General features: G+C 40.4%; 1 protein-coding gene across 3 annotated transcripts in view; it reads right to left on the bottom strand.

Moving 5' to 3' along the window:
• Positions 1-149: 149 nt before the first annotated feature.
• Positions 150-19,236, bottom strand: part of AVL9 (AVL9 cell migration associated) — a 70,624-nt gene continuing 51,537 nt past the window's right edge. For 2 of the 3 annotated variants that reach the window (XM_030308192.1, XM_030308193.1), the window contains exons 11-16: positions 15,754-15,888; positions 13,746-13,965; positions 11,173-11,290; positions 8,242-8,295; positions 7,674-7,762; positions 150-4,716 (exon numbers count right to left, since the gene is read on the bottom strand). In XM_030308192.1, coding sequence (XP_030164052.1) covers positions 4,601-4,716; positions 7,674-7,762; positions 8,242-8,295; positions 11,173-11,290; positions 13,746-13,965; positions 15,754-15,888 — 732 coding nt within the window. In that variant the 3' untranslated portion in view covers positions 150-4,600. The remainder of the gene's footprint in view (positions 4,717-7,673; positions 7,763-8,241; positions 8,296-11,172; positions 11,291-13,745; positions 13,966-15,753; positions 15,889-19,236) is intronic. The other variant, XR_003967210.1, reaches the window with a different exon arrangement.

Genomic DNA, 19,236 nt, shown 5'->3' with positions numbered 1-19,236 from the left:
GAGTTTAAAGGAGTAACGAGTCCTTTAGTTGGGTCTGTGTGCTGGTTTCTTACACGAAGTTGGCACTGCTGTCCAACTGTGGAGCGGGCCAGAGACCACACCGACAACATGAAGGGTATTTCTAGAAAGACAGGCCAAGTACAACTGTGTGCAGGACAAACAGGATAATTTTATTCTTATGTTTCCTTAAAATAAAAATACAGAACTTTTACAATTCACTATGATTAGACATGATTTATAATTTTAACATTTTTTTTTTTTAACAAATGACAACGGAGAGAAAGAACTAGTACAAATTATAAACCTACTGGAGCAAAGAGAAACTATCTTTCTGATCAAAACATGTGCCACAGCCAAACCTCCTCAGAAAACTTTCTAAGATTTCTTAGCTAAACTTTCTCAGAGGGTTTGTGGGAAGCCTTTAATCTCAAATATTTAAACTATTTTTGTGACCACTAAATGCCTTCACCAACTTGTTAATCAAACGCTTCCTACATTTAGGAAGCAATGACCAAGTGGTCTGAAACACGTTAAGTCTTGATCCTATTTTTCCAGCTATAAATTATTAATATTTCAAGAAAACAAAGTATTTTCTAAGCACAGAAGCTTTCTAAAAAACTTCAATTACCATTTCTGGCTCAGTACCTGACTGAAATGTTCAAATGTTTATATTGCACACAAAAAAATCTGAGCAGCATACTGTGTGTGTGTGTGAGAAGCTGATGAAAAAGAAGACTGGGGAAAAAACCCTAAATTGTGTCCCATTTACATGATTTAAATATATAGTTTCTATATCTTTAATAGAAGTAAAAAGGTAAACTTTAGAACAGCACAGAAATACAAATCATTAGAGTTTTACAAAATATACTCAACCCCTATACGTGCACAATCTTTTTAATTCTGGAGTTACCATACAAGGGAGGAGCTAATTTCTTCCCCTTCATACGAAAGCAGGAAGTCACACGTACAAAGTTATTTATATGAAAACAATAAAGATCCACATTCCTCTTCTTTGTCCTTGACAAATATTTATGGAATGTTGGAAATTATGAAAAAACAATTCCAATGTCACGAAGTCCAAAGACCTGGAATGAAATACTCCCAGTGGCACACTGCGTTGCACAGAATGACAATCCTCTTCTAGAAACCAGGGCTGCACTCCCTGTCAGCTTTAATGGCTGCCCACCGACCTGGGTGGAAAGGCCACGAATGCTGGGCCACCTCTGGTGGCATGCAAATGTTGATGCCATCTCGAGTCCCAACCAGCTCCCTGATAAAATAATGGACAATATGTAGCAGCTACCGTCCCAACAGGCTACTCGCCCCAACCGCTGACAAGGATAAAAGTTCATGCGGTTCAAGATCAGTCCACTGCCCCTCCCAGAGCTGAACACTCCCCAGCTCGTCACCAGGCCCAGAGGGAAACACGGGCTGTAACTTCCACAAAACAAAGTAAGAACAAAACCTGCCTGCCGGGGAGATAATATTATAGCTTCATTTTCAAACTTGTAACCAGTAGATTAAAATCCTAACTTCTCTGTAAAAGAATTCTTATAACTTTCAGCACATTAAATACTGTGTCCTCAGAATACCTTCATTCAGATTGTAAGTACCTTGTTCCTCAATTTTGTGACTTCTAACTTCTCTCCCTTCCAAATTTGCTTTCTTCTTACGTTTCTAAAGTAAATTATCATAAAAAAAAATCCAATGCTTAATATAGAACTGAGAAAGCAAGATAAGATTGAGGAAATCACGTCATATGCTCTGGTTTGCTGCCTGAGGATATTTCTGCTGTTTCTTAAAGCAAAAAGTAGATAAGGATTGTTTTAGAGCTTGGGCACTAACTAGTAAATCACTAGGGGATCTGGAGATAGACTATTCATCCTGGTTATGTGAGTCAAATGCATACGCGAGAGAACTCTGAGCCTCACTCTTGACATGCAACTTTTTCTCTTAACGCAGGTCGGGTGGTTGGTAGCCTTAACTCTTTTCCTTCCCTATGTCAATTGTCATTACAATGCCTTAGTAGGAACTAAATGCCAGGGACTTTTCCCCAGCACTACTTTTAAGTTACCTAGATAGCAGTGAGGCCACCACCAAGCTATAGATGCAGTCTGTGTGGCTGGCACACCCTGGAAAGGCCTGGCTGACCCTAGCTCCCTCAGGCCTACTTACCAATACTCAGTTCTTGGACACAAAGGGACTGGAGCAAGTGTGGCCAAAGCAGAACATCCACCTTTACGGGTGCTATGTCTAAAGATGGCCCCATGTTGGCTCCCGTGGCTCACAGAACCAGGAAGGCTACAGCTTCTGGGGCTGGCCACTCAGCTGAAGCCTGGAATCCAAGTCACAAGCACGCGGGCTCCCAGGACAAGGGGCCAAGCTTCCTGCCTTCAACTGTGCTGGCCGCCCTGAGGCGCCTGCCAACAACATATTAGCTTATGCTCTCTGAAAACTCCAATGCCTCCCAGAACCTGAAGGAAATATAGTTACAGTCTTTTGACTACTTCTCTGACAAAAGTTCTATCTTTTGAGATACTCACTTTATGCTGAAAGTCAGTTAAATGACCAGCTTAAGAGCTGAACTCTGAACTAGAAAAATTAATAGCAAGTTCATGTAAAGGTATATGTTAAAATGGGGAAAAAGTGATCTTAAAACAAAGTTAAATTTCACGTAACCATTTTTATTTCAGTGGGATAGCAACGTGTAGATTGGCCTGCTTCTGAACAGTGAGAGATGAGAATTTACCCCAAACCTGCAACCCAAACAAACTGGAGGATGGACCAGCGGCGTGCCGGCTGGCCTCGCAGCTGCTCTTGGCGCTGTGAAGCTTGGGCAGCAGAGAGCTAACAACTGCACACCAACACTAGACACCCCGACTAATGACGCGGCCTCATGAAACAGGATGTTAGAATGAATTCTTTACAGTCTCAGTGCAACACTAATCAAAGTTACCTTTTAAGGTGTTGTTTGGTTATTACCTTCTTCTCTTCAAATAGTATTTCCTGAGAAGGCTAACTTCCCCAGCAGAAGTGGAGTTAATAGAGTTCTCACAATAAGCCCTTTCATTGATCATCACTGAATTCTTGAGTTATTGTGCTCAAAAGGAAGTACGCTTTTACGTTTGTCAGACTTGTGTTAAAACACAAATAGGAGATTTTAGAGACATTTAGATTATATCCCTATGTCCATTTCACATGCCCTAGAAGAATTTACTTCTTACATCAACATTTTGTAAGGGATAAATCAAATATAATCACATGTTCTCCTTAATTAGATCCCTTATTTTCCCAACACCCTATCATATGTAGATCATACTCACAACATATTTGCCAAGTGTCCTTTGTTACTGAAAAAAGTCTGTCCCCTGTAAGTACTCCCTGAGAACACCCATCCAGAGTCCCCTTGAAAAGCAAATGAGAGCTGTGCATGGCAGATACGTGAGGTCCAGTTGTATAAAAATCTTCAGTACGTAGCACACATGTGCATGCGTCTAAGGTGAAACCAGAGGTCCTTTGTGAAACAAGACTGATGTCACAGCTGTAGTTTTCTCCTCTTGCCTCTTGCTTTTCTAAATGTGAGTGAAGATGAGATTTCTATTTAATATTTATGGATCATCTCGTTTTTCTTTTATAAATACTTTTATAATGGGGTAGGGATTGATTACCGAAGGATTTTCCATCAGGGAAGTAGAAAGGCCAAGTGCCTTGAAAAGCTGTATGAAGAATAAGACTAAGAAAAAACCTGTTATGTCTGTAAACAGCCAATGGGAAACGGTTTAAAAGAAGAAATAGAAGGCACAAACTGCGGGTTAAAAAATGCTTGTAGAAGACTGCAAGATAACTAGAGTTGACAGAACTCACACCTAGGGCTTCTAAAGCCTTGCCCTAAATACACATTCTGGTTACACCACTCCAACACCACTGTGACATTCTTGATGCCTCAGAGCAAGTGCTTAGGACTGGGAAAGAATAAACTATAAACATAAAACAAAACACTTCATCCTCAGAACTACTGCCTCTGGCTTTCACGTTTCTGGGAGTCAGTGAATTGATAAGTGTGTTTTGTGGGTAGAGAACCAACAAACAAAAAACCATCACATAATCAGCAAAATAACAACAAAGGGCTGGACTGTATGGCCCCTTAACTTTATAAGCACATTTTAGGGCCAACTTGAAATTAAAATAGTAAGATAACTTAATTTTACCACATATAAATTACAATGGCCACCTGGATATTCAAACAGCAAAAGAGAACAAAATTTACATAAGTAAAAACTTTTCTAAAGTAAACAAATGTAGACTATCAGGACTGAAAATTCATTAGAAGGTTCACTGTCTGTTTTAATCAGGCTCAGACTGAAATAAAAGTAGTCAATTTAAACCCCAACCTGGAGAGCCATCCCCTCTATGGCTGCGATTTCATCTCTCCAGCATCCTGTGAATTCATTTAGACAGAGGGCAACCATCCATGTAAACAGTTCGACGTACTGGTCCCCTGCCGTGGACCTGTGGCCGATGAAGAGGAACAGTCTGGGAGCAGCAGACAGACAGGGAACACTTAAACTTAAGGAAGCAACCACGGCCTCTGGACACCTTGTCAGGGCTTCCCGTCGGGCGGCTCAGTGAGACTCTGGGGGGCGGGACTGGCGAAAGTGGAAAGCCAGGAAGACATAGCTGTCTTTGCACTGGAAAAAGCTCCTCCAACTGATTGGCCTGGAGGGAGAGGAGAGGAAAAACAAAAGGAAACATGTCTTCACTTTTGTTAGGAGATACCGAAAGACCAATGCTAATAAATGTTTATTTACTGTTACACATCAGTATGTTAATAGTCACTAAAACAGCATTAAAAAAATTTTTTTAACGCTTATTTTTGAAAGAGACAGAGAGAGACACAGAGGGTGAGCAGGGGAGGGGCAGAGAGAGGGAGACACAGAATCCGAAGTAGGGTCCAGGCTCTGAGTGGTCAGCAAAGAGCCTGATGCAGGGCTCTAACTCCCGAACTGCGAGACCATGACCTGAGCTGAAGTCGGACGCTTAACTGACTGAGCCACCCAGGCGCCCCACTAAAATACCGTTTAAGTTTCTAGGTTCAAAACAATCCCTTTCCATGGGCATATTTAGTAGGAAACTGGGTAACTTCTGGGTTAAGAGCCTACTCTCCTAAGCGTTCGTTCTGAAGGTGGTCAGCCAGTTCTTTCCTTTATACCCAGCATGCTAGGCCAGCGGCTCTCAGCACTGGCTGTGCATCAGAATCACCTGGGAGAGCTGAAAAAAAAAACAAAACAAAAAACAAACTATGTGCTCTCTCGGTGGCTCACATCCAAGTTGATAACTGATAACCACCTCCCCTGGCAAGAGTGGTTAGGCTGCTCTCAGGAAATGTGCTTTTGTCATCTGAGACACTGCTGCCAGGGGCGCCTGGGTGGCTCAGTTGGTTGGGTGTCCGACTTCGGCTCAGGTCATGATCTCACAGTTTTTGAGTTCGAGCCCTGTGTCGGGCTCTGTGCTGACAGCTCAGAGCCTGGAGCCTGCTTTGGATTCTGTGTCTCCATCTCTCTCTGTCCCAAACCCACTCATATTCTGTCTCTGTCTCTCTCAAAAATAAACAAACACTTAAAAAAAAAAAAAATTGAAACGCTGCTGCCATAAATGAAGATGCCGACTGCTCCATCTGCCTCAGGTCTGTCTGTTTTGTTTTAAAGAAACTTATCTCCAAAGCTGATGTACAAGTGAAATTACTGCAGTTAAATCATATACTCCCACTATTCTTAGACAGGGGAGTGGGGAAGAGAGCTGGCCTTAGCAGCAGCATCACTAATAATGAAGTAACAATCGACATCATATACCTATATGAAGTAGGATTTTTCTGTTAAAAAGAATTCAAAATAAGTTAAACGCGTAATATTGTATGGAAATAAATGCTCACATCTTAAATTCCATTCCTTGCCATGAGACAGACCCACTGATGGGCTTTGTGCTCTATGTCTGTCTTTTAAAGGGTCCACACAGTACGTATGTAGCTCACTCACCCTGACTCTAGGTACACAGAATGTTAGAACTCAGGCCTGCACAGAAATCACCTAATTCCAAGGCTTTTAAACTGTGTACAGGAAGGGTTAGTCAACCTCTCAAGGAAGCTAAGGAAGGAGATGGCACCTATTTTTACATATTGATGTGACAAATCAAATATGGCAAAATGTAAATAACTGGTGAACCTGGGATAATTGGGAGCATGTACACTGTTGCACCATTCAAGTCTGAAATTATATAAAAAAAGGTTAAAAATATAAAAAAGGAACGAGACTTTTTTTTTAGAATGGATATGGAACAAACTGCAAAGTATTTTAAGTGAAGAACACTCTGCACAAGAATGTAAACGACACCATGCTACCATTTGACAGGCTTCAGTTCTCAGGGTAACACTGGCCTCATTAGATGAACTGGGGAGGATCATATCCCATCTACTACATTCTGAAAGAGTTTGTATAAAATTAGTATTATTCCTGGGGTGTGTGGCTGGCTCAGTCAGTAGAGCGTCCAACTCTTGGTTTTGACTCAGGTCATGATCTCATGGTTTCATGAGTTTGAGTCCCGCATAGGGCTCTGTGCTTGGAATTCTCTCTCTCAAGCTCTCTCTCTCTGCCCCTCCCCTACTCACGCTGTCTCTCTGTCAAAAATAGATAAAACTTAAAAAAAAAAATTCAGTATTATTTCTTAAACATTTGATAAAATTCCTAAGTGAAGCCATCTTTACCTGGATTAAATAAAAAACCTTATGGCATGGTTTTTATTTTTAATTCAATTTATTTACTAGATACAGGGCTATTCAAATTCCTGACTACTTACTGCATCAATTTTGGCAATTTGAGGTTTTTTTTTTTACTGTTTATTTTTGAGGTGGAGGGGCAGAGAGAGGGGAATAGAAGATCTGAAGCAGGCTCTGAGCTGACAGCAGAGAGCCTGATGCGGGGCCTGAACTCATGAACCATGAGATCATGACCTGAGCTGAAGTCAGACATTTAAGTGACTGAGCCACCCAGGCACCGTGGCAATTTGAGTCTTTCAAATATTCTGCATATTTCATCTAAATTGTCAAAAAACTGGCATAAAGTTATTCACAATATTCCCTTATAATCTTTTTCATTTCTGTAAGATCTATAGTGATGTCCCCTCTTTCATTCCCAATACTGGTAACTTGTATTTTTTCTCTTATTAGCCTATGAAGGTTTTATTGATATTGTTGATCTTTTAAAAATCGCCTGTTCATTTCAGTGATTTTTTTTACTGTATGTTAATACCTTAGAAGACAGCACTCTTAATGTCTGCTTTATTATGGTGTTCTACTACTTATACAAAAATGCAGGCAGCACAGGAAATGGGGACAAAACTCCAGTGAAATTTGAATCCTTGTAAGAGAACAGTGAATTCATCAGAAAATTGGTTTCTTTCCATCAAGTGTGGCAAAATTTGCTGAACTTTGACATTACCTGATGTCACAAGAATTTTAACATTTTGTGAATATTTTCACAAAAACAACTTTTGTATTCAACAATCTTGTATTATAGGATACACAGATTTCTACAACTTTATGATTTTATCAATGACACACTGAGTACAGAGAAGAGATGTGTTATGATTCTAATCTGTTTCTGGCTAAGGGCATGTCTTACCAACAGCTTTTCCTGTTTGTACAACATTTCGGCTGGTTGTGACCATGACGTTTCCAATTTTTTTGCCACGTTCACTGTTTTGAACAGAACTGAGGAAAGCAAAGAAGTTTTAAGTACATTACAAAAATTCACACACAGCACCTTCTATAACCATCCCCCAAATTAGAATTGAGAAAAGGAGCTAAATTATTTGTTGTGCATCAATTAATTTAGTAAACTTTTAAGCATGTACATTTTCAGAAAATACTAAAATAACATGCAGATGAACCAAAAAAAAAGGACATAAGGATGCATGGTTAATTCTCCCTACAGTTATGATTGGCTAAAGTTACTCCACCAGAATAAAAATGGCAACTCTGTTATTAGTTCACACCATTCTCTATGAGACAGCAGTGTTTTCACTCTGAAACATACACACTGCTGAGCTGAAGAATGTTATGCACATATTTGGTTACTATTTGAAGCACAAGTCTATCAAGTGGAGAAAAACAATTCCTAATTAGCAATGAAACACATGGCATAAACTCAGACATAAAAATTTTCCTAGTTTTTTTCTCTAAATACTCACTGTGAGAATCTTAACTTCATGTCTGACACTGAGTACTGGCCTTGAAAAGGATGACTGTAAAACAAAGTTTGAGTCTATTAGATTCTAAGTATTTGACCAATAAAGCTGCAAAACAAAGCTGTCACAAAAAGTATCAGTAAACCTTGCAGGGATGACTCAGCTGGGTGGTGGTGCTCTGCATGTGACAACAGGTCTTTGATCACAGCTCTCTACTTACAGTCTCGGGAGCCTCTCTGAGCTTAATTCGTCACTTGTAAAAAGGTGTTTTGTTTTGTTTTTTCCTTGGAGTGCGGTGGGTGGTTTGTGTTAATGTTACACTAATGTTCTGATTTATTTGGTCTGGGGTTGGGCTAAGCATCAATGTTTATTTTATTTTTTTAAGTTTAGTTTTGAGAGAGACAGAGACAGCATGATTGGGGGAGAGGCAGAGAGAGGGAAAGACAATCCCAAGCAGGCTCCATGCAGTCAGCGCAGAGCGTGATGTGGGACTCGAACTCACAAACTGTGAGATCACGCCCTGAGCTGAAACCAAGAGTCAGACACTTAACCAACTGAGCCACCCAGGCGCTCGCCCTGATTTGCACATTTTTAAAACCACTGTCTTAGAATCTTTTAAAGCCCATTCCAGCTAAGCCTCTTATGAACCTGCATTAAAATCTGTAGAGTTGGTTCAGGGCACCTGGGTGGCTCAGTGGTTAAGCATCTGACTTCGGCTCAGGTCATGATCTCACAGTATGTGAGTTCGAGCCCCATGTGGGGCTCTGTGCTGACAGCTCGGAGCCTGGAGCCTGCTTCAGAATCTGTGTCTCCTTCTCTCTTTGCCCCTCCCCAACTTGTGCCCTGTCTATGTCTCTGAAAAAATAAACGTTAAAAAAAAAATCTGTAGAGTTGGTTCAAATTTGAGGCACCACAGCAAATGCAGAGACTAGATAGAGATCTGACCAGCAGGGGAGGAGACCAGATGGCCCTGCATGACACACTGCGGATGGTTGCAGTGGACCCCCCAAACCCCCCACCCCAGCACCACCACAGTGAGGGCCACCAGGCAAATAAACTCACATCTGTTTCCCTTCATCACTCTTTAAACTACAGGCCTTGTGGTTAGTGAGGGAGAATACTTTGAACTCTCAGCTCTTTCATTTAATACTATTAAGCTGTTTTTGCCTTTTAATTCTGTTTTTACCACATTCAAATGGCAACATAGGTTTCTGCTACAGCCCAGCGTGATGATTAAATCCACCAAAATCGTTGCTGAACCTAGTCATTTTTCTTGATAGATGATATAAAGGCTAACAGACATGTTCTTTACAACCCTGCTATACTTCATCCTTGCAGATGCTTCCCCAAGTTACTATGACATAAATATCTGGATTTTGGGGGGAGGGAGAGGGAATATTCTTCATAGCACCACTTATATCACATTCCCAGTCTAGTTAACTCTGGCTCCCAAATAATACAGTAGTCAGTACAAAGCTGATTTTTGTCTGACTCTTACTGAGAAGTTTAAAATACAAATAAAAACAAATGTTCAGTGTACACCTGATAAACATTCTGTTCATCATTACAAAAACATTTTAATAGTTTAATTTAGAAAAGAAGTTCTCAGGATGTACAGTAGTTCCCCCTTATCTGTGGAGGATACACTCCGAGATCCCCAGTGGATGCCTGAAACCACAGACAGTACTGAATCCTATTTGCATTATGTTTTTTCCTGTACATACATACCTGCGATAAAGTTTAATTTATAAATTAGGCACAGCGAGATCAACAAAAATTAATGATAAAACAATTATAACACTACACTGCAATCAAAGTTATGTGAATGTGGTCTTTCTCTTTTCCTCTGAAAATCTCTTCTGGCACTACACTCACCCTTCCTCCTCTGGTGATGGGAGAGGATAAAATGCCTACGCGATGAGAAGTGAGGTGAAGGATGTTAAGTACTGTGATGTAGCGTTAGACTGCTACTGACCTGACGATACATCACAAAAAAGATCATTTGCTTCCAGACTGCGGGTGACCCGGAGTAACTGAAACTGGAAAGTGAAGCCACGGATAAGGGGGTACTACCGCACATGTTCTATCAATGGGTCTCCTCACACTCCTCTGTTCCATTCAAAGATAACCTCATGTCATAATGGCCCACGCCACAGCATATTTAAATGTCTTTTATGCCTACGTGGATAAAGTCTGTCAACATTCAATACTGCGACAGGTATTAAATTTTGTAGGATTTTAGAACCTGCGGTGGAAGCCAGGCTTGACCACACACCTAGGAGTTCAAAAATCAACTTCAGCTTTTTCACACTTCATGTTTTAAATTTTTTTTTTTTTTCAACATTTATTTATTTTTGGGACAGAGAGAGACAGAGCATGAACAGGGGAGGGGCAGAGAGAGAGGGAGACACAGAATCGGAAACAGGCTCCAGGCTCTGAGCCATCAGCCCAGAGCCTGACGCGGGGCTCGAACTCGTGGACCGCGAGATCGTGACCTGGCTGAAGTCGGACGCTTAACCGACTGCGCCACCCAGGCGCCCCTCACTTCATGTTTTAAAATAACCTCTCAGTGGTATTTCTTTCGAGGTTTCTACCTGGTTTGACCATTCAGCTAAAGTACAGATCCAGGGAAAGGGAGAGAAGAACTATCATGTATCGAGTATCACCACGTGCCAAGATTTCCTCTTCTGAATTATGCCAAGATCTGGGAGAAATGCAAATCCTTCCAAAAATGTCTGGAGCATTTTGTGTAAGAAGAATAGGGAAGCAGTTTTCAGCTGCTTCTCTGTATCTGGGATTTTATAATTTACTTCAGGAGATTTTTGGAGATATTCACAATGTCATCAAAGTTAAAATACAATCCTTCTTTACATTAGGGCATACTTAGTAAATCCACCATGTTACATACTATCAACCTTCAGAGGACGTGCTTACTTTGGATTTATTTCTGCAAGTGCCGGATGCTTGTTGCTGTTCCACACCCTGTAGTTGTGAGTATTCTTCCATGCTGTAACAAAGGTTGTCCCATAGTCCGATAGTATCTTTTCATTATCTGTCAAGCAAATATTTGAAAGTTGAGCTGGACTGTAGCCAGTCAGGGATGTGAAAATTAACAACCAAAAAGGGTGAAGGAATGGCTTTGTCCCCTCCACCCCCCTGCTTTATAGGGGAGATAGCCTACCAGATATCAGGAAACTTGGGTCTAGTTCCAGAAATCCTGTTAAGAAGCTATGTGGCCTTTGGCAAGTCACTTAATCACTCAGAACTTCATTCTCCTAACCGGAAAATAAGAGGGTTGAGCCAGATATATTCTAAGGTTCCTTATAATTCCAAAATATTTCCACGTTCTCCTTACCAAGGTTAGGAGGCATAGTGTTATTTAACAAAAACTGTAGGCTGGACAGTAACTGTACTGATGTATACATATGGAGTAGGCAATCAGAGCATCTTTCTGTCTTTTCAAATTGTTATTTTTCTATTAAAAAATAAGAATGAATACATGAATTGGTTTTTTAGTCACTTTTTTCTTCTTTGGACTTTATCACACTATTTGGTGAAACTCATTCTTTAATTTCCAAGCATTTCACTGTTATTTTACTTAAAATAACAAAGGAATTTTCATATTTAATGTTGAAAACTTTTCAGTTCAAAAAAAAATTTTTAATGTTTATTTTTGAGAGAGACAGACAGACAGACAGACAGACCCCGACCCAGAATCTGAAGCAGGCTCCAGGCTCTAAACTGTCAGCACAGAGCCCAACGCAGGGCTCAAACTCAGTTTGCGAAACCATGACCTGAGCCAAAGTTGGACACTTAATCTTAACTGATGGAGCCATCCCAGGAGCCCCACGGCTTTTTCATTATCATGAGGAAGCTTTAAGAGAGCATTTGTTCTGCTTGGAAGAACAGAAAACGTTTGGAGAATGGATTCGAATGGCTTTTTCTTCACATACTAATTATAAGTTGCTTGCTTTGAAGGTGAAACATGACTTTTGTGGCTGGGAAAAAGGAAGAGGATACACATGGCTCTAAATGCAAAATATACGGAACTTTTGTTAAGAACGTATTCCTCAAACAGTTCACTAGGCTGAATCTCCTCTAACAGCAGCATGGGCCTGAGTCAGATTATTTGAGTTTAAATCACAGCTCAGTCTTTACCAGATGGATGAGCAACCTATTTAACCTTTCTGTGTCTCACTGCCTCCCTGTAAAAAGATGACAGGGTATGTACCTCCAGGACTGTTGTGAGGTTGAAATTAGTTAGTAGACACAAGGTGCTCAAAACAAAACAGGTCCCTGCACGTATGAAATGTTCCAAAAGAAAAAGAAAAAAAAGGCCAGTTACTACTATTATTCAGCACTTACAGCTATCGGGGCAAATATGTTTAAAAAGTAAACTACTCATGAAGGTAACATGACTGGTGGAGACTGGGGTTTTCTTACTAGATTATTGAATGATTCTGAACTTGAGCATTTAGTCTTGGGTGTCTCAGCCGCTAAATCTGTAGAAGAGGCAGATATCTAAAAATATCTCAAATAAGGACAGAGTGTTCCTTTATAAATGAAGCACACACCTGGAGCCTGGGTTCCAAATGTCACACACACTTCATGAACAACTAACCTGAGAGGTGACAGTGGTGGGTTGATTACAACATCTACTGACAGGACAATGTGAATGTACTTAATGTTACCATGGAACTACGTACTTATACATGGCAAAGATGGTAAATTTTAGGTTATGTGTGTTGCACCACATTTTTAAAAACTTCCCCCAAACAGAGGTAGAGGTAATTGGAAAAAAAGGAAAAACAAAAGCTCAACACTCTTTTAACAACAACAAAAATCTACCAAATCTTTGCTACATATCCATGGTGGTAGGTGACCATGTTGCAAAAGCTCGTTGTGGAGCTTCATTTGCTTTTTATAGATTTTCTTCTCTATGGGGAATGAGATGGTTTTAACACAGGAGTGAGTCTTTTACCTGCTCCACCCTAACCATTTAGTAGGAATAGTTCTGAGAATGTGAAATTGGAAGGCTTAATCATTGGGAATGTGATTTCCAGTGATTTCTACCTTTTATATTTCTCTTTTCTTCCTTCACAGATCTTAAAAACATGTAAGCAGTATTTATAAATAGCCCCCAGATCCTGACATGTCCTTCCTTCCATATGGCAGAGCACAAAGCAGCCACGTAAAAGTGATGAAGACCTGGATTTACCGTCTTGGAAAGTTTTGTTTTTTTTTTAAATAAAGAAAAGCTAAGTTTCAAAAACTATTTGAAACGTGATCCACTTTTGTAAAAGGATCACCACAAATACCACAAAGCTAAAACCCAAAACATATAAACAGAAAAAGGTCTGGGAGGATATAAAGTACTCAAAATGCTAAGAGAAGTTATCTCTGTATGAGGGAGTAACAGATAAGGTTTCAAAATGAAAATGTATTTCTTATGCAATTCAAAACCTCACAAAGATTACAAAAGGAAAAACTGGCTATGTGCTCCTTACCTAACTGCAGCGTGGCAGCCAGCAGCGCGTGGATGTAGACTGCAAACTGGGCTCGGATCCATTCATCACCTCCCTCCCAGCCTGTGCCATCCAGGAAGACGTCATCTCGGTTCTCCGTCACGTGCCTCACTAGGTAATCTGCGAACCTGAGGTCTGCGGTGGTTGGGTTAAGCAGCTTCCTGAGTTCTGGATCGTGGATCTGGATCAGAGCTTCTTCCACCTAGAGGGTACCGGGTACAAGTCAGAGTCTGGCCATTCACACAGATATCCATGTAACACTTTAAAGAGTCACTACTGGGACTGGGAAATAAGAAAATATGAATAACAGCATTCTCAAAAAGTGAGGCTAAGAGGTTTTTACACTGAAGTTTTTTCTTTACTTCGAAAATCCTCATTTTATGGTTTTAGAAAACAGATACATTAATATTTGATTCTGAGTTACAAAAGTAACACATGTTGATTCTAAATATATTAGAAAATGGAAATGTGTAGTAAAAATCACCTTTGTCACACAACCGGAAATAATTACAATTTGTAAGTACAGTTGCTAAAAATCCTTCATTGAGTATACAGATACTTTGGAATATTCTTATAATGTAATATTTGAGATACAAAGAGATATATATAACTTACAGGCTACTTTTGAAATATAACAATAAATCACATAACTATGAACCCACCAACCAACTTCAGAACCAGAACGTAACCAGTAATAATTGAAGCAACTCTGTCCTTCCATCTTTACCCTCTGCCTGGGGAGGCATGGACCTATTTTTTTTTCCCCTCAAAACTGGGACCCCCAAATTTTCATTTATCATACTATAAACATTTTCTCATGAAGCACGTTTTGGTACTTTGTATTAGATATTATATGGGGCACCTGGGTGGCTCAGTCAGTTAAGTGTCTGACTTGATTTCAGCTCAAGTCATAATCTCATAGTCGTGAGATCCAGCCCTGGGTCGGGCTCTGTACTGGGCATAAAGCCTGCTCTCCCACTCTCTGCCCCACCCCACTCCTACTTTCTCTCAGACACAAAATAAACAAATATTTAAAAAAAGTTTTATTTTTGGGATGCCTAGGTGGCTCAGTCGGTTGAGCATCTGGCTTTGGCTCACGTCATGATATCACGGTTCGGTTCGTAAGTTCGAGCCCCATGTCGGGCTCTGTGCTGACAGCTCAGAGCCTGGAGCCTGCTTTGAGTCTGTGTTCCCCTCGCTCATGCTCTGTCTCTCCCTCTCTCAAAAATAAACATTAAAAAATTTTTTTAAGTTTTATTTTTAAAACAATTTTTAAAGATTTTATGTTTACTTTTGAGAGAGAGAAAGGGAGGGAGGGAGGATGGGGGAGGGGCAGAGGAAGAGAATCCCAAGCAGGCTCTGTACTGCCAGCATAGAGCCCAATGTGGGGGCGCAAACTCACGAACCATGAGATCACGACCTGAGATGAGATCAGGAGTTGGACATCCAACCAACTGAGTCACCCAGGCACCCCCCCCAAAAAAAGTTTTATTAAAAAACAAAACAAAACAAAGTATAAAAATCCAGGCTGGGTGAAATTTTAAAAAATTACTTCAATTTAAAAAGTGAACACGTGATTTAAATTTCTCATATGTTGATGTCAAATATTTATCTGTAGCTACTTCCTCTTCATATCAGGAGCAAATTAAACAGGTTAGAAGTATTTAAATTATTTAAACAATAAACACATTTTAATTTTGATATTGTAGTGGGACCAGACTGCCTGGCTTGCAATCCTGGGTCACTCCCACTTACCAGCCATTTAATTTCCCTGCTCCTTATTTCCCAAACGTGTTAAGATCTGGACAGCATCTTATATATCTCACAGATTGTTACGAGACTTAGATCACTTAATACACCCTAAGGTGTGTAGAATGCATGGGACAGCAATTTTTACCTTTATCAGTGTTATTCCCGTGCTGTTAGAATTCCAGTTAACAAAGAAACAGGACCAGCAGCGTCAGGGACATGTACTCATATGCAAACCCACCTCCACAATGGCATCACTGAGGTGCTTCTGTTGTCGGAAGAGGATGTTAGTAGCCCCGGCAACAAATCCGCGAACGGTGACGTCAGAGAGAAGGTGGTGCTGCTGCAATGCCATATATGGCAGACACAGATATCCCTACGAGTTACAAGAATAATAGACAACATCAGAAAATAATGGGGCAGCCACCTGTTTTCAAGCTGAGACAGCCAACAGCAGGAAAGGAAACTCCCAAACTTGTCCTACTGCCATACCATCCCTAGCACAGTTGACCTCCTACTCACTACAGTACTTATTCCAGGGAACCCTTGGGTCTTGACTGCACGGAGTCCAGTTAGTCACTAACCTCTTCCATGTGTGCTGGTCTAACATGAAAATTGTCTTACTTGATCACTTTGTTCTCGGTTCAACTTAAAAGATTTCACGGTAACTAACGAACTGGACTTTTTCAGTTAGGAAATGAAATATTAAACCCATTAAAAAAGTACGTTGTTTAGTAGAAAGCTGTTAGTTCTTCCAGGAAAATTTGAAAACACATAACCAGTGACATACTGTTATGAGAACAGCAAAGCACTGCATATGGCATTTGTTTACTTGCCCTATTGTTAAAAATTATGCAAAAATATTTCAAAATATTTGCTACATGTTTAAAGCAAAGAAAAAAAAAGACACTTGCAGTAGTTATATATTTAACTTCTGTTTGAACTGGTATTTGAAAATAATGCCCCGAAAATTACAGTCGAATTGCAAACCACAGCAGGCCGTTAAGTGTACAAAAGGCAGCATATTTCCTGAGAAATAAAGCTGTTAACACTGCAATGATGCAATGAAGGAGGATATGGCATTTCTGTTGGAAGACTATCAATCAAAATAGATATCCAACAAGTGGCACAATTTGTGTAATGAAGCCAGGAGGGCAGAATTGTTGAACCCTTGAACTTGTTTTGAATCTCAAGTCCTGTGACAGTTTTACTTTTTTTTTTTTTTATACAAACACGGAACTAGAGAGCATTCTCTGGATGATGTCTTATTTTTGAGGGCAGGAGACATCTCTTTTGCTACTTCATGTTCTTCACTGTGTCCTGCGATGTGCTTTGTACCTAACAGGTTGTTGTTAAATATCTTAATGTGGGAGAGAAGACTTCCAAAAGTTGGAATATGGGTCCAGTAACCTACTTTTATTCTTTTTCTTCACAGTATCTTCCTCCATTTAATAAAATGCTGACCAATAGAAACAGCAGAAATAACCCATTTATGCATTAGAGATACTCAGTACAGCACTTCTCAACCCATGCCCCTCTTGGGACTAAAGGCTGGAAAGACCCCTGTTCCTCATTCAGAATCACTCAGCTGGTAAGGCTCAGGGTTCATGCTTTACTTTGTGAGCTCTGTATTTAAAAACAGACTCCCCCTGATCCCAAGTACCTGTTTCTAAACATAAACATTACAATATTGAACGCTCCCTATGTATTACACCAGCATGAAAACAAAGAAGTAGGTTTTAAAAAATCAATAGTTCAGGGGCGCCTGGGTGGCTAAGTTGGTTGAGTATCCAACTTCGGCTCAGGTCACGATCTCGCAGCTGACGAGTTCGAGCCCCGCATCGGGCTCTGTGCTGACAGCTCAGAGCCTGGAGCCTGCTTTGATTCTGTGTTTCCCTCCCTCTGCCCTCTCCCACTCATGTTGTGTCTCTGTCTCAAAAATAAAATAAACATTAAAAAAATATTTTTAAAAATCAAGAGTTCAAAGCTTTTTAGAAATATTAAAAAATTACATTCCTTAAAAAACTACATGTATGCTTCTTTGACCAGCATTCTACTTCTTATATTATCCTATAGGGGCGCCTGGGTGGGGCAGTCGGTTAAGCGTCCGACTTCAGCCAGGTCATGATCTCGCGGTCCGTGGGTTCGAGCCCCGCGTCAGGCTCTGGGCTGATGGCTCGGAGCCTGGAGCCTGTTTCCGATTCTGTGTCTCCCTCTCTCTCTGCCCCTCCCCCGTTCATGCTCTGTCTCTCTCTGTCCCAAAAATAAATAAAAACGTTGAAAAAAAAATTTAAAATAAAAAAAAATTTATATTATCCTACAGATACACCTGCTCATATGTGAGATTTGTAAAGAGTTATTTATTGCAGCCTTGTTTTTTATAGCAGCAAAAGATTCGAATCCTAACCATTCATGGGCAGGGAACTGAATAAACCATTTGTCTATACAATGGAACATCCTGCATTGATAAAGGATGCAAGTCACTTCCAAGGAATAGTTGGTGAAAAAATATAAAAATGGGGTATCGAGGCGCATGGGTGGCTCAGGTGGTTGAGCATCCGACTCAGGTAATGATCCCAGGGTTGTGAAATTAAGCCCTGTGTCAGGGCTCTGAGCTGAATGTGTGGCCTGAGATTCTCTCTCTCTCTCAAATTAAAAAAAAAGGGGGGGGTATCGTCTGGTACCATTTGTGTAAAAAAGGAGGGGAAAATATCTACACACTTATGTATATATAATATACCCCCAGAGAAAACAGAAGACTAATAATGCTGGTTACCACTGTAACCATGCTTTGGAATCTTCTGAATACTGAACCATGTGAAAGTATTACATATTTATAAAATTAATTAAAATAGTTCAAAATAGTCTTAAAATTGTGTCACAGTTACTTTTAATAAATGATCTCTTTTTCCCTAAATCTTTTAGAGCTCATTGTACGGTGATAACAAGAGCACAAATCCTTTCACATAAAGCAGCCTCCATACCCAAGCCCTCTCCTGGCTTTTCACTTTTCTAGGGTACTTTAATTTCCATATTTGGAGCTATAGAATAGTAAAAACAAAAATCCAGGGGCACCTGGGTGGCTCAGCCGGTTAAGCGCTGGACTTTAGCTCAGGTCATGATCCCAACAGCTCAGAGCCTGAAGCCTGCTTCATATTCTGTCTACCTCTCTCTCTGCCCCTCCCCCACTCATGCTCTCTCTCAAAAATAAACATTAAAAAAAAAATTCAAACAGTATTTGCACACCCATGTTCATAGCAGCATTATTCACAATAGCCAAAGCATGGGAGCAACTCAAATGTCCATTGACAGATGAACAGATAAAGTATGATATATGCATACAATGGAGTATTATTCAGCCTGAAAGGACAGAAATTGTGACGTATGTTACAGCATGGATGAACCTTGAGAATATTAAGTCAAACAGGCCAGTCACAAAAAGATAAATAATGTATGATTCATTTAGAGTAGTTAAAATCAGGGGCGCCTGGGTGGTTCAGTCGGTTGAGCCGCCGACTTCGGCTCAGGTCATGATCTCGCAGTCCATGAGTTTGAGCCCCGCGTCGGGCTCTGTGCTGACAGCTCAGAGCCTGGAGCCTGTTTCAGATTCTGTGTCTCCCTCTCTCTGACCCTCCCCTGTTCATGCTCTGTCTCTCTCTGTCTCAAAAATAAATAAACGTTAAAAAAAAAAAAATTTAGAGTAGTTAAAATCATAGGAACAGAA

This window comes from Lynx canadensis, chromosome A2 (assembly GCF_007474595.2).
Source record: "Lynx canadensis isolate LIC74 chromosome A2, mLynCan4.pri.v2, whole genome shotgun sequence".
NCBI classification, from domain to species: Eukaryota; Metazoa; Chordata; class Mammalia; order Carnivora; family Felidae; genus Lynx; species Lynx canadensis.
Note: the sequence above shows the minus strand (reverse complement) of the source record. Positions and strands in the feature narration are given on the sequence as shown.